The sequence below is a fragment of the Paramormyrops kingsleyae genome, chromosome 11, assembly GCF_048594095.1.
Source record: "Paramormyrops kingsleyae isolate MSU_618 chromosome 11, PKINGS_0.4, whole genome shotgun sequence".
Classification (NCBI taxonomy): Eukaryota; Metazoa; Chordata; class Actinopteri; order Osteoglossiformes; family Mormyridae; genus Paramormyrops; species Paramormyrops kingsleyae.
The window spans coordinates 9864136-9877942 of NC_132807.1; the positions used below are offsets into that span (position 1 = coordinate 9864136).

General features: G+C 46.4%; 2 protein-coding genes across 3 annotated transcripts in view; one reads left to right on the forward strand and one right to left on the reverse strand.

Moving 5' to 3' along the window:
• LOC111845615 (coronin-2B) overlaps positions 1-3810 on the reverse strand; it is a 40907-nt gene extending 37097 nt beyond the window's left edge. Inside the window, exons 1-2 of one of the 2 annotated variants that reach the window (XM_072717999.1) lie at positions 3588-3606; positions 2685-2778 (exon numbers count right to left, since the gene is read on the reverse strand). In XM_072717999.1, coding sequence (XP_072574100.1) covers positions 2685-2699 — 15 coding nt within the window. In that variant the 5' untranslated portion in view covers positions 2700-2778; positions 3588-3606. Of the gene's footprint in view, positions 1-2684; positions 2779-3587 lie in introns of both variants that reach the window. The other variant, XM_072718002.1, reaches the window with a different exon arrangement.
• Positions 3811-8066: 4256 nt separating this feature from the next.
• The window catches only part of itga11a (integrin, alpha 11a), a 58614-nt gene continuing 52873 nt past the window's right edge, over positions 8067-13807 (forward strand). The window contains exon 1 of the mRNA XM_072718004.1: positions 8067-8119. The gene's annotated coding sequence lies outside the window, so the exon portion shown is untranslated. The remainder of the gene's footprint in view (positions 8120-13807) is intronic.

The following is a 13807-nucleotide window of genomic DNA, read 5'->3' on the forward strand; positions in this document are numbered from 1 at the left end:
TAGTTACGATGAGAGGACAGGCCAATCTCCAGCGCTTTGGCCTGGCTGTTTCGGGTCCGGGGGAGCCGCGTGGACCCGAGTCCCCCCTCCAGCGACATCCACGAGTTTATGGGCTCCTTCTGCCTCACACACTCACACTCCACTTGGGAGAGAGGCACATGTGCGCATACACACACATCCACCCACCTCTGGCTCCCAGATGCAGTGGAACGGAAGCAGTCAGACTAGCGTTTAATCGGATCCCACACAAAAGAAGCATGGATTTGGTGAAATGTTCAGAACGCCATCTGAGAGCTCAGGGACATCGAGCGTGTCGGCCTGGTAATATTCTGGAATGTCTCCCCTCTCTCTGCTGTTCTTATGATGGTACAATTGCCACCAGCTGCCCTTGGGAAATGACACATTCCGGAAGGCTCCAGAAGGATGAATCTCTGTCTCAGAGGTCAAGTGGTGAAGAGTGTGATCACTCTTCCTCAATGGCCTATTCTTTCAGAAGCCCCATATCCAGAAGAACCTCCCCTCGGTAGTCATGCTTCCTCACAGAAGTTCTCCATGATTCGCTCTGGTTTTTGTGGCCATGTGGTTCCTGAGGGACTCCGCCCATCTGTCGTCAGTCCCGTGCTGCCATGTACGATGGCCTTGTCAGGCCATGATTGAAACAGACCCAAATTAAATGCATAAATTGCCCTTCATGGTCAACTTCTGTGACTATGTTGTTTTTGTGCGGGAAGAGCGCCCCCCCCTGCCCCAGTTGGAGTGGCCTTACATCCTCCCAATCAGCTGTAAGCATGTGTAGTGGAACTGGGTGCTACCACCTAGCCTTTTGGGGGGGCGCAATCATCTGACCATCACAGCCATCGATCCTGCAGACCTCTGCCCCCCTGGAACCCTCTGCCATTGGGTTCCAGGTCACTCAACATCCTGCCATTGTGGATTCTGCTCAGATCTAGCTGCGCTCTTCCGTTTCCATCGTACCTTACAGGCCCCTCTTATGTGAAAAGCTCAAATGCTGTTTTTGACTGCGTTTGCTGGCTGCTGTCTGTCTAACATGCAAACAGGCCTAGATTTACCGCAGCCCCACAGCATAAACATGGGAGCCTTCTCCTCTGCTCTCCTCTCCTAGGCTTCTGCTCAGAATAGCACACTACTGATGCTGCGACCCGAAGGGGATGCGGGAAGAAGATGGGCCTGTAGGAATGGCTGAAGTTAGTGTCTGACTGTGGGACGTTTACCAGAAACTAAGCACCTGCCTCCGGAAGAAAAGGTTTTACTCTCAGCAGTAATCCCTAAGGCTTGTTGTATATCTACACACCATTATGCAGAGAGATTGATTTCCACACAAGAACTGTGCTACACTCTTATAGAACAACACCCTCCAAGCCTGACCACCACATCTCCACTTTGTCCTTTATGCATGTGTGTGTATGCAGTGTGCATGCAGTGTGCATGCTGTGTGCATGCTGTGTGTATGCAGTGTGCATGCTGTGTGTATGCAGTGTGCATGCTGTGTGTATGCAGTGTGCATGCTGTGTGCATGCTGTGTGTATGCAGTGTGCATGCTGTGTGTATGCAGTGTGCATGCTGTGTGTATGCTGTGTGTATGCAGTGTGCATGCTGTGTGTATATATGTATGTATGCTTGGTGTATGTTGTGTCTATGCTGTGTGTGTGTGTGTGTGTGTGTGTGTGTGTGTGGATTTTGTTTATCTTACATTTTGACGATCAAAAGTTCTCCACAATGTAATAAAAACCTGTCTGACATTTCAGGTCTCCACAAAGATTTGAGAATGCAATCAAAAAACTAAAAATGTCAAAAGTCTTGAATTTGTTTGGTTACTTATGATTAAGGTTATGTCCATAGAAATGAATGGAGAGTCCCCACAAAGATATAATTACAAACCTGTGTGTGTGTGCATGCGTGTGTGTGCGTTTGTGCATGTGTGTGTGTGTGCGCATGTGTGTGTGTATGTGTGTGCATGCATGTGTGTGTGTGCGTTTGCATGTGTGTGTTTGCATGTGTGCGAGTGTTTGTGCGAGCGGGTGTGTGTGTGTGCATGCGTGCGTGTGTGTGTGTGTGTGTGTGTGTGTGTGTGTATCCATCCATGGAGACAGGAGGCAGCCCTTAGGCTGAGCAGCAGTCCCATGCTGGCTTGCCCTAACACTCACAGGAGCTTCACACTGACACACCTGCTGTCCGGTTAAGAGGATTTGGCCCTTTGCTAACGTCAGGCTCCATGCACAGCCCCCAGCTGGGGGGGGGAGGTAAACACAGACAGACATAATGATCTGCATCTGTCCTGGAGCTGCCTGCCTGTCAGGGCAGGGGCCACACACCCACCCCCAGCCCCCATAATCAGCACACCCCTCATTCCCTGTCATGGCCCCCGTTCCCTGATACACCCTCCAGAAAGCCACACCTTGTGCACTAACACACATGCACACGCGCAGGTACACATGACATCCTGCACCCAACCGCACAACTTTGCCCCACAAAGCGAATCCAAGCCTAGACACTAAATGCCCTGTGAAGTGACATCGACCCTGGGGGGGCGTGCTCAGGGTCCCAGGCCTATCCTCAGCGCCTCTCTACCACAGAATCACCACACTCGAACAGAGCGCGAGCCACTAGCGACACCCCCTGCTCCCCCCGAGTGCCGCGCCGCACCGCCCAGCCGTTCCCCTTACCTTTGTGACAGTCATGCAGAGGCAGAGCGTGAGGAGCCGGCCGTGTCCTCCTGACGCAGAGCACTGGAGACGCTGACCGGTAGCCGCACGTCCTCTGGCCAGAGAGTGAGTGAGATGGAGCGGGCGAGAGAGAGAGAGAGGGAGGCAGAGCGAGGCAGATAGAGATAGAGAGAGAGAGAGAGAGAGAGGAGGAGGGAAGGCTAGATGAGATGAGGTGGACAGAGACGACCGCAAATGCTCCCTCCGAATCCGAGCGCCGCAGTAAAGTAATCAGGGCGCCTGGTTACTACAACAGCCAGCGCTTTGCTAGGATACCCCTCCTCTCAGGCTGCCCCCCGCCCCCTCACACGCCATGCTCCCTTCTCGCTCCTCCCCCTTTTCCTTGTGGTCTGATTGCCGGGGATGCTAATGCAGCCTTTCAGCACGATGGCACAGCGTTGCCGTCCTCAGCCGCAGCGCCAGTCCCCAGCTCCCCCCTCCCGCACCGGCTGATGTCGCAGCGCAGCCCGCATGCTTCCTTCAGCCGGTGCGCGTCAGCAACTGCGCGTGCGTCGCACCGGCTGCGTGCTTTCTCCCTGAACGCGCGCATCATTATGGTTATTCCAGGGCACCATTACATTAGAGGATTGTGCTTTTTAATACAAATGCAAGCTGTTCGTGTTTTTAATAGGCTGAATAGAAGAGCAACACACAATAAAGTCTGCAGTTCACAAGACAAACAAACAAATAATAAGAAACGCATTCACGTCGTCGCAGTTGAGACGATGCCACAGCCATTTCAAACAGCCAGAATATATTAGTGCTCATACATAAGGTTTCGTGATTATGCGGAGAAGACCAGAAATGCCTTAAAGTCCGCGCCAAACCAAGCAGAAGGTGACGTCAGGATATGGAGCTCCATACCCCAGTTTTTGAGAAAGAGGTTTCGAACCATTGGCGGCTGCTCTCTTTTTCCAAAAAGCTGTTAATAACTTTGCATCCACTCTGATCAAGCCTTGTGTGCGTGTGGTGCTCATTTAACGAAGTGAATGAGCTTTTTTTTTACATGCTCTGCTCGCTTTTTATTCATAATATAATGCGCTGTGAGGCACCGATGCGCTCCGTGTCCTGCGCGTTCATCGCTGCAGCCCCCGTCTGCCCCGTGCCTGTCATGCGGGACCCACCCCGCTCCCTTCCCATTTCGGGGCGAATGAGTGCGCCTGACACAATGGCTGTCTTTGAGTCTTGGGGCAAATGGGGGCTAATTAACATGCCTTGCACTGCCACATGATATAGGCCTATATTATATGATTTTGCTGATTTGCCTTATTTTCGCCTTAGGCCTATATGATGCAATGCATTTAACCAATAAAAAAATGTTATCACAGTTACCGATCACAGTAATTTCCGTGGCCGTGATATTATGGCGGAGTATGGTGTGACTCCCTCCAGTGGCCATATAGTAACTCTGCAATTTCTCATACTGTGTCTTTTTGTCAGCCACTGTAAGGTGCAGCAGTAGGCTACACGTTTATACATAATTCAAGATGCTTATTGGCCGCACATTAGTTTAAGATTTCACTGATCATATTTTCGTTGTCGGCTTTATGAGCCTTTCAAAACAAATGATCTAGGGTTTCTGGAGTAAAAGCAGTGATGTACAACATTTTGCAGTTCTTAGGAGGAGGAAGACATTGAGTTCCGTAGAAATGTGTGGGGAGTTTGATCTGAAATGATGGTGTCACTGTACCATCCCCAGTCGGTGTGATTTGGCCGATCTGTGCCCCGTTTCATTACTGAAGGGCGCCCTCAGGCACAGGGGAGTGAAGTTGTGTCAGTCGATTTAGGTAGGCCCCTGCCTACCCAATATTCTGCAAAAATGTAATGTATAAATTGATTATTCAGTCAATCAATAACGTGCCCACATTGACTGTGAATAACACGTCGTTAAACTTGCAGTAAACTTGCAACCAGACTAATCTGGCGTCTTCCTCCGTCAAACCGCATCCCCTAATCCTCTCCCCCACCACTCACCATTGCCGACGTCTACCGATAACTTTACACATCATCAGCGAGGTGACACGTTGTGACATTCATCGCAGCGGCAGTAAAGAAGGTTAGCTGGAACTGTTGAATGTATAAAAGTTACATCAAGTTACAGATCATTAATATCTGAGTATGTGTATTTTTATGTCTTGTGTGTGGTTTTGAAACGTTGCCTACCCACGAATTTGGTTGCCCTGGGACTTTGTAAGAAAGATTTTAAGAGCGGTTTCCCTCAGCCGTCACAGACTTTGTTTTGCATGGTCGGCACAGTTCACAGATGAATATGAACCGTCACGTTTTCTACAATATGTTAAGCAGCACCTGTCCCAAAATTAAGCTGAAAGGAATATGTATAGGCCATGTATCCAATTTAATATCTTGGATAGGCTATTTGTATTGTATTATGTGAGGATAAACAGCGAACAAAAGTAACAGCAGAATGGATAGAGGTGAAGTAATAGGGCTCAGCATAAATCAGGTATTTATCAATCACTTGGTTGCGCAGCTACTGCGGCGTGTTACTGCCACCGTGTGGCAGGTCACTTCTCCGCAACTACAGCTATTCCAGGTTAACTTTCAAAGTTTTACAAATCGAACCTTTTTAGTCATGGTTTTGTCCATCTCACATAGGGAACTAGGCCTAATATCTCTTAAATTATTGAATTTCAGCTGAAACACTAAATGTTATTTTTTCCTCTTAAGATCGAAAATCCTATGCTTTTCAGATGGCTGACATCCGATGCTTAAAATTAAAAGCAGTGATTATGTGTCAGCAGTGCTCACCACGATACACATTCTCCTTCCTTTCAGACACGGCATTAATAAAACGGGTGGCACTTTTAAACTAACAAAAGTGAGACATTTGTCATTTTGCCTGTCATATGTCACACCTTAATCTAAATGTGATTTTTTTCTCTGCAAAGTTTCTTAACGCTCAATTGAGAAACTCTGTTTTATACATTAGCACTCTAGATCTGCAGGGTGGCGCAGTGGTTAGCGCGGCTGCCTCACACTTCGGGGAGCAGGCTTCAAGTCTCCTCCGTTGATCTACATGTGTGGAGTTTGCATGTCCTCCCCATGTCTTTGGGGGGTCGGGAGGGTATTCTGGTTTCCACCCACAGACCAAAAACATGCTGAGACCGATTGTAGTTGCCAAATTGCCCTTAGGTGAGTGTGCCCTGAGATGGGTTGCGGACCCATCTTGGGTTGTTCCCTGCCTTGTGCCCATAGGCTCCAGACCCCCGCGACCCTGAATATGACAAGCGGTTACAGAAAATCGGTGGGTGGATGTGTAAAACCCTTTAAGAGGCAAAAATTCTTTCTGATGTCCGAACGCTAGAGGGCAGTATTTGGGCGTTCTGGAGGCCTTTGGTTTTTCTCTGCATGAACACGTCCACATTGGCGCTGTGAACAGAATCGCCGTAGTTTTTTTAACGCTGACCCCACCGCAAAATCCTTACTCACGGAAACCGTTACTCTAGTGGAACTTTTAATGTGCCGTTCTTGGGTTTCAGCTCCCGCCGCATAGAACTGTGCTCCTGCCATAGTCGGGACCCAAACCACTTCCTTAGCTGCATTTTGAGAATCTGGGGGCTACTGTGGGGTAGTGGTGCTGGAGGGGAAAAATATAGGACAATAAAGACGTGTGTAATAGTGGAGAGGGAAGCAAAGAATGGCCCATAATGATGGCTTAATTAACTGTGCTAAAAAATGGTAAGGAATTCGAGAATGAACCCAGGAAGCACATATTGTGACAACCGATGTGCTCTAAGGACACACTTTGATCTAAAAACAGCATTTGGACTTATTTGCGTTGGGCTTTGTCAGACTGTCTGGATGTTGTATACGGGTATGCAACAGGATTAAGGATAAATATGGGAGTACAACACCAGGTGGCACTGTTGCTTGAATGGGGTATATTTCTACTCTCCCCTTTGTTGTGGGGAGCTGATCTGGGGTAATACTAATAAAAGTAGTTAACTAATTGCTGTGGTGTACAGGCAGATATGTGGTTAAACCTACATGCTTATCATATGTCAGGACCCGTGCTTTTATGTTCAGTTAATGTAGACCTGCAGTTGTGAAATGCGCTAATTCTGCCCCTTCTGCAGAATCCAATGTAGATCCATAGCTTGCGGACTGGACGCCAGTCTCACACACGAGTGGGGGATTTGCTCTAACTCCCTGTCATAAAGCATCGAGGCTATTTTGAAATATTTTCCTAGCGCTTTGCTTAATGGATTTCCCCCTTGTCGCTCCCTTTCGTAAGAGTGCCCCGGGGAGCCCTGCTGTTTGCCGGCTTGTTTTTTCACCTGCCCGCGATAGAGGGGCTGATTTATGCCGACGTCAGGGTAAAAACCCCTCCGTCCCTTCAACTCCAGCGCCTGGTCGTGCCGAGGAACCCCATGCGCCACTGATCTGGTGTTTCATTCCACATGTGTCATTTTCATCATCAGCCCCTCACCTCTTTGGAGAGAAGCGGCTGCAGCAGCTGGAAACTCCAGGTAACCGCCAATGGAAGTTCTTGAACTGAAGTCAAGGAGCTCATAAAACAGTCATCAGAGAACTGAAGTTGTAGCACAGTACCACTGCAAAATTCTCACGCTCCATACATCCTGACAACAGAACCATGACGTTATTAGCTGAAAACAGACACAGGCCGGTACATCTCAAAGGATAGACCCCGTAAATATCAAAGATCCTTGTCTTGCGGAGAACATAAGTCCTCATTTTGACTGTGAGATGCGACATGGGCACCTAGTGCTGAGTCTGTAAACCACTGAGCTCTGCCCCAATTGTCCCACTTACACCTCCACCACAGTGCATGGTGAAGAGCTGGCAAGTATGACTCCTTGGTAAAGCTGGGTGATACGGGCAGAAATGACACCAGGGTAAAAATTATTCACAATTGTCGACAGGGGCGTTGCTAGAGATTTTGGGTCCCATGAAGGCATATCACATTGGGCCCCCAGTCTAGACCAATCCAGTTATTTTCCAATTTTATTAGGCCCCCTGTCACTGAGGGGCCCTTGGAATCATCCTAACCGCCCCGTGGCGCCCCTCTCTGTCAATATTGACAGTTTTTGTAATAAATGTCAAATTATTATATCTTTCCAGCTTAAAGGCTGATCTTTGCTGCTGGATGAAAGTTGAAAAACCCAGATGGTTAATTGTAGTTCTAAACTATCCTATGGCCAGAAGTTGGGAAACACTTGCCAAATGGCCGTTCACAAATCGGAGATTTAGCGCTGACGAAACACGCCGCTTGCAGCCTTCCTACCATTTCTGAATTCTCTGTGAATTATTATTGTGTGGATTTCTCATGGACTGAATTTAACTGTGGACTCTCGTTTGCAGTTTCGCTGATTACCCTTACTGGACGGGCTGCTTTGGACTTACCTGCTGTCCCGGTGAGTTGTCCTGCTATTTTGACTGTGTTGTCTTTTATCTGCCTGCCTGCGCTGTTGAATTCTCTTGTATTTCAGTAAATCCCAGTTTGTGTTTTTACGGCTGTGTGCTTGTGCTCCGGTCCTGACAATCAGTCACAGAAAGTGGCGTCATGTAACTGTGATTGATCTTAAGTTGTATGGAACTTTTATTGAGCATTAGCATTAATATTGATTTACTCATTATTAAGGGTGTAGATTTGGGAATGGGTGGTGTGGACATGTCTGTACCGGTACTGTGGGAGTGCCGTGTGTGTTTAGGGGGCCGGGGCTCGGGGTTGATACCAACATTGAAACCAAAGCTCCACCCCTAGCTGTGTGTATGGACAGGGTGATTTAGCCCCGCCCCCACTCCCAGCCAATAACAATATAGCGTGTCCTTATGTCATCACACGAGCCCGAAGCATCCTAATCCAGTTTGCACTTTTACCTAAGAGAGTCCCGTGTTTGTCAATAGCAGCAGGCAGCTCAGTGATCTACAGTGTGCACGTGCAAAGACTAATTCATGCGAAACCACAGTTTGTTATTCTCTCACACACATTTCATTCCCCATCATACCCCCTCACACACTCATTTCCATTTATGTCTCTATGGGGACCTGCCTTCAGCTCTCACTAGTGCATTTAAGGATCTCTAAGAGGCAGTTAATATCTGCTCAGAAGTTGCAGTCTTTTCGGGCATGTTTGGCCAGTGCACTGGAACAGACGTGCACTCTTAGGTGTTTGATGTAACTGGAAGTAGTCAGTCTCACTGTCCCTGTGCTGGGTGATTGGGGGGTCCAGTGCGAGACGCCTGGCTCTGAGGCGGATCATGAAACACGGCATGATGCTCTGCTGGGTCCTTAAGCAAACACGACGGCCCCTTTCCATCTGCTCTTGGCCAAGAGCTTCTGCAGCAGATTGCAGGCACACTGGCAGCACAGAAACTGCATACAGCAGGAAATCCACCTCCGTGCATCGCCCTGAGGCCAGTCCGACCGGTTTCAGTGTGCGCATGATTGTGAATTAAGCTGAGCACGCATAGGTTGGTAGTCAGAGCCATCAGCGGTCACCTGGCTCTTCCAGGGAGTTCTCATCTGAAGCAGCTGCAGCAGAGTGTTTGCACTGGCCACATGCACTGGAAGCCAGGCAGACCATTTCTATTCTCGGTTCCCCATATAACTGTACACGTTGCCATGTTAATATGTAACATGCACTTAGCATACTGGCTAAGATTTGAAATTTGCTAGTTACTCTCCTGTTTCACCTTAGCAAACTTAGCTACCTTTGAACAGGTTCGGTAAAAATGAGTAAGAGGGTTTGGTTTGCCTTTCCACAGCAACATGGGGATGCATTTCGGGGGTGAAGGGGGGCTATTTGTGTTCAGGTAAAGCAGAGGGGGGTCCCCCTAAATGCCTTTGAGTCTGGCAGCTAAATCCCAGTTTAGGATATAAGCCCAGCAATAGCCCATGAACTGGTATTTCTAACAAAATAATTCCATTCCAGGACACCAGCTGTCTGGCGAGTCCCACCAGGGGTTAGCCAGTGTTAGCATTATGGGGATATTTCAGTGCCTTTGTGAAGGTGCCTGGATTTTTTCTTTTTCCAAAGGAAATAAGTGATTTCTTATTTTGGTATCTGTAACAGTCATCAAAGGTATTTTTAGTTTTTTTTTTTTTAAACTGTGGAAAAATTTACTTATTTAAGCTATGAATTACTGTAGGTATAGTGTCTGGTTGTTGACCAAGTCATTAACCTTTGCTATGACTATAAAATATGGATTTTTCGCCATTATTTATATATACTGTATTGTTTATATAACTCCAACTGTTTTATCTGTGGTCAAATTCTTGTGATTTTTTGTTCATATAGTAAAAGAACATTAATAGTTAATGCAATTGACCTACACACATGCTTGCATTGTCCATCTAGAAATCCCATAAAATGCATAATCTCTGGCTTTGTTTTTTAGATGTTATAAGGATAATGTTCTACAAATCAAAATGCTGAATTTTATTGTCTTATGAGGAAAAAAAAATGTCTGTTTTATTGTTTTTTTGTCACAGTATATCATAGTGATATTTATGATCACTGTTACCTCTAATATTAGAAGCAGTTTGAAGCATCTGGTTAAATGCAGGTTTCAGACAGTGCTGCCTGGCAACACAAATCCGTGGTTTATTTTCTATTCATATTAAAGACATCTAGGCAATATCTCCCATACACATGTGAGGGGGGGGCATTCATTTATGTCTATATATATATTTATGTCTCATGTTTTTCTTTTATGTGTTTTGGCAAAACCTTTTAGGTAAGCATCGTCAAAGCACTAATGATTGGTTTTAAGGTGCATAAACATACCAGGGTAAACATATGGGGCAGTTTTTGACTCAAGATGAATACAGTATTTAATAAAGTACTCATAAAGTACTTTAAAGACTATAACTTTTTTTTAAAGATATGCTCTTTCATGACACTTTTTTAGAAGAACCAGGAAACATGCATGTTGTACCAAACAATTTGCTTTCCATTATAAAGTAAAAGAAAGATTTGAATTGAATTAAATGTCAGATTTCATACGATTACTGCACACTGACCATGTGCTGCAGCCCACTGCCGGGCTGTAGTTCATCCTGAGCACATCGCAAGAAAATGAAAACCCCAAACGGGCAGCGCCAGATTGCTGCCAGCTCGACATGATTTAATCAGAGCCCCCAGACACAGCCCCTCACCCCAAGAAAGACCAAAGTTATTCTAAAATAAACACTTGAACCTGAGCTCTGAACGGTTGCAACACGAGAAAATAATGCTGAATTTCTCCCCCTTTCGAAGGATTTGACCGCAAAATTTGATACTTTATCTTCCTAACATGTCGTCATATGGAATGTATTTAAAAGCCCAACTATGGCTTAGGTTTGTGTTTAAGCGGTCGACTTGAAATAAATAATTGCACATAAGTCTCCTGAAACCTAATAATTACATGCAGAAAATCACAGGGACACGAGGTTTTCCGTAAAGATCTGGGAGAACAACTAGCATTTAAAGGGACTTTTTTCCCCCCCTCCAACATTTTTTCCGTCTGTCTCCGTAAGCGCATGACTGCAAGCTCGATGAAACAAGAGCACACGTTCCCTTCTTGAAGACACGATGAAGGAAGGCTGGGGTTCGACTCGAGACCGCATAATGACCTAATAAGACAAACAGTGACTGCCAGTTGCGACCGTGTAGTTGGTGAGAGAGGCCGGTGATGCGAGGCCTGTGGTCCAGGCATGAGTGATTGAACGCAGATGCTGCAGGCGGAAGAGATGCTTCCGGCCGGGACACAGAGCTCCTCCTGTCTTCAGCATGCCCGTCTCTGCCAGAACTATCTGCATTTGCTGGGCGTTCGCAGCATGGTGTGGCCTGAGGTGGCCGTCACACGGCTCTGGTTCGCACCCTCGCGCTGGCAGACATGTGAAACCGCTGGGTTCGTGTTCCTTTCTCCATAATTTAATCGCTTCCATTGCTCCTCTCGCAGAATCTAGTGCCAAATATCTGGGAAAAGCGGCATGACTCACTGCTCAGACTGGATTTATTTCTCCATTTCTTATATTTACATTTAATTCCCTCTTTCATTTTTTTTTCATTGTTGAACACCTCCAGCTGTGAAATCCTTCCAGAATCCCTCTTTCTCACTTTTCTGGAGTTGCAGCTTCTTGGGTTGTGGGTTCCTGTCACTCCTGTCATTGCTGACCTCCATGGTGGACCCAGGTGAGAACGGTACCAGTTCCCACATTTTCCAAGATGAGGAGTGAAAGTCACAGTTGTTCTCATTGTAGTTTCTAGGAGTGAATGTTACAAAGTGATACAAAGATCATGAGAGCAAAAACTTCCAAGAACATCCGGTGGTCTGATCAGCATCATCTGAAAGTGAATCAGAATGAGCATGTCACCAACCTACTTCTGTATATGTATGTAGGTTTCACTTTCTTAGTCAATTTTACAAACTTTCCACAGAAACAGTAACTTAAAGAAACAGTGTTTGTTGGATTTTTCCCCCACACAAAACATGCCATTTTTGCAACATTATGATTTTTGGCAGAATAGCATATACAGAATGAAATAAACGTGACTAAATATAGCCATATTTTTCTTTGTAATAGTTAGAGGGACAGTTAGGAATTAATACTCCCTTTGAAAAGAGAATAAAAGTAGAGTAAGCTTAGAAATGCACGTGTGATCAGTTCTGGCTTTTTTCCAGCTTTAGTGCGAGAACATAGATCTTTGCAGGTGTGCCGGTATCACATGGACACAGACGCCTCACGCACATCTAAGCAGCAGTTTTGGGAAATTAACCAAATGCTACCGATCTGCTCGTAGCATGCGGGACTTAAAAAGGATACAAACAAAATGACTGTTTATTCAACAATTACTAGCCGACTGCTGACCGAACCACAGAAGCTTTTACTCAGTATAATATCTCGCACGCTGTGCAATGGCTCATTCCAGTCCTGGCCCAGTGAGTTTCAAATTCCAACATGATTTCTGCAGAGCCTCCTGAATGATATTGACAATTTACTGTAGATGTTTCTCAAGAACACCAGCTGAAAAAAGGCACAACTGGACAAAAAGCATCTCGTCCGGAGGCCGTCTTTGCTGGGGCTCCCCGTGACGATCACGACTGCAGCCTCTGGCTCCACCTGAACCCACATGCCGTCTCCCCAGGGCCTGGAAGGCCATCCGGGTCGGGGGGGGTCACTGGAAGAGTATTGTATGTGGGGAGTGCGTTCACAGCAGTGGTGCAGGCCCCATTTCCAGAACCGCCGCATTCCTCCAGACTAGAAGACGAAGACGTTCTGCCCAGTCTCCTTGAGCCTTTTTATATATCACACATTGCATTTACACTCACTGGCCATTTTAGTCAGCTGCTCATTGAAGCAAATATCTAATCAGCCAGTCATATGCCAGCAGCACAATGTATAAAATCACACAGATACAGGTCAGGAACTTCAGTCACATCAAACACCAGAATTGGGCAGAAAGGTGATTTAAGTGACTTTGACCGCGGCATGAGTGTTGGTGCCAGTCAGGCCCATATGAGCATTTCAAAAACTGCCGATTTGCTAGGATGTTTATGCATAATTATCTCTAGAGTTTTCAGAGAATGGGCTGAAAAAATAAAAAACATTCCGTGAGCGCGGTTTTCTGGCTGAAAATGCCTTGCTGATAGCAGAGGTCTGAGAAGAATGGCCAGACTGGTTCAAGCTGATAGAAAGGCAACAGTAACTCAAATAACCACTCAGTACAAACAAGGCATGCAGAAGAGCATCTCTGAATGCACAAAAAGATGGGCTACAGCAGAAAAGAGCCCACTCCTCTCAGCTAAGAACAGCAAACTGAGGTTACACTGGGCACAGGCTAACCAAAACTGGACAATGAAAGACTGGGAAAACATTTCGTGGTCAGATGAGTCTTAATTTCTGCTGCAACATTCAGATGATAGGGTCAGAATTAGGTGTAAAGAACATGAAAGCATGGATCCATCCTGCCTTGTATCAGCGGTTCAGGTGATGTTCAGGTGCTGGTGGTGTAATTGTGTGGGGGATATTTTCTTGGCACAGTTTGGGCCTCATAGTACCTACTGAGCATTGTTTAAATGCCACAGCCTACCTGAGTATTATTGCTGACCAAGTCC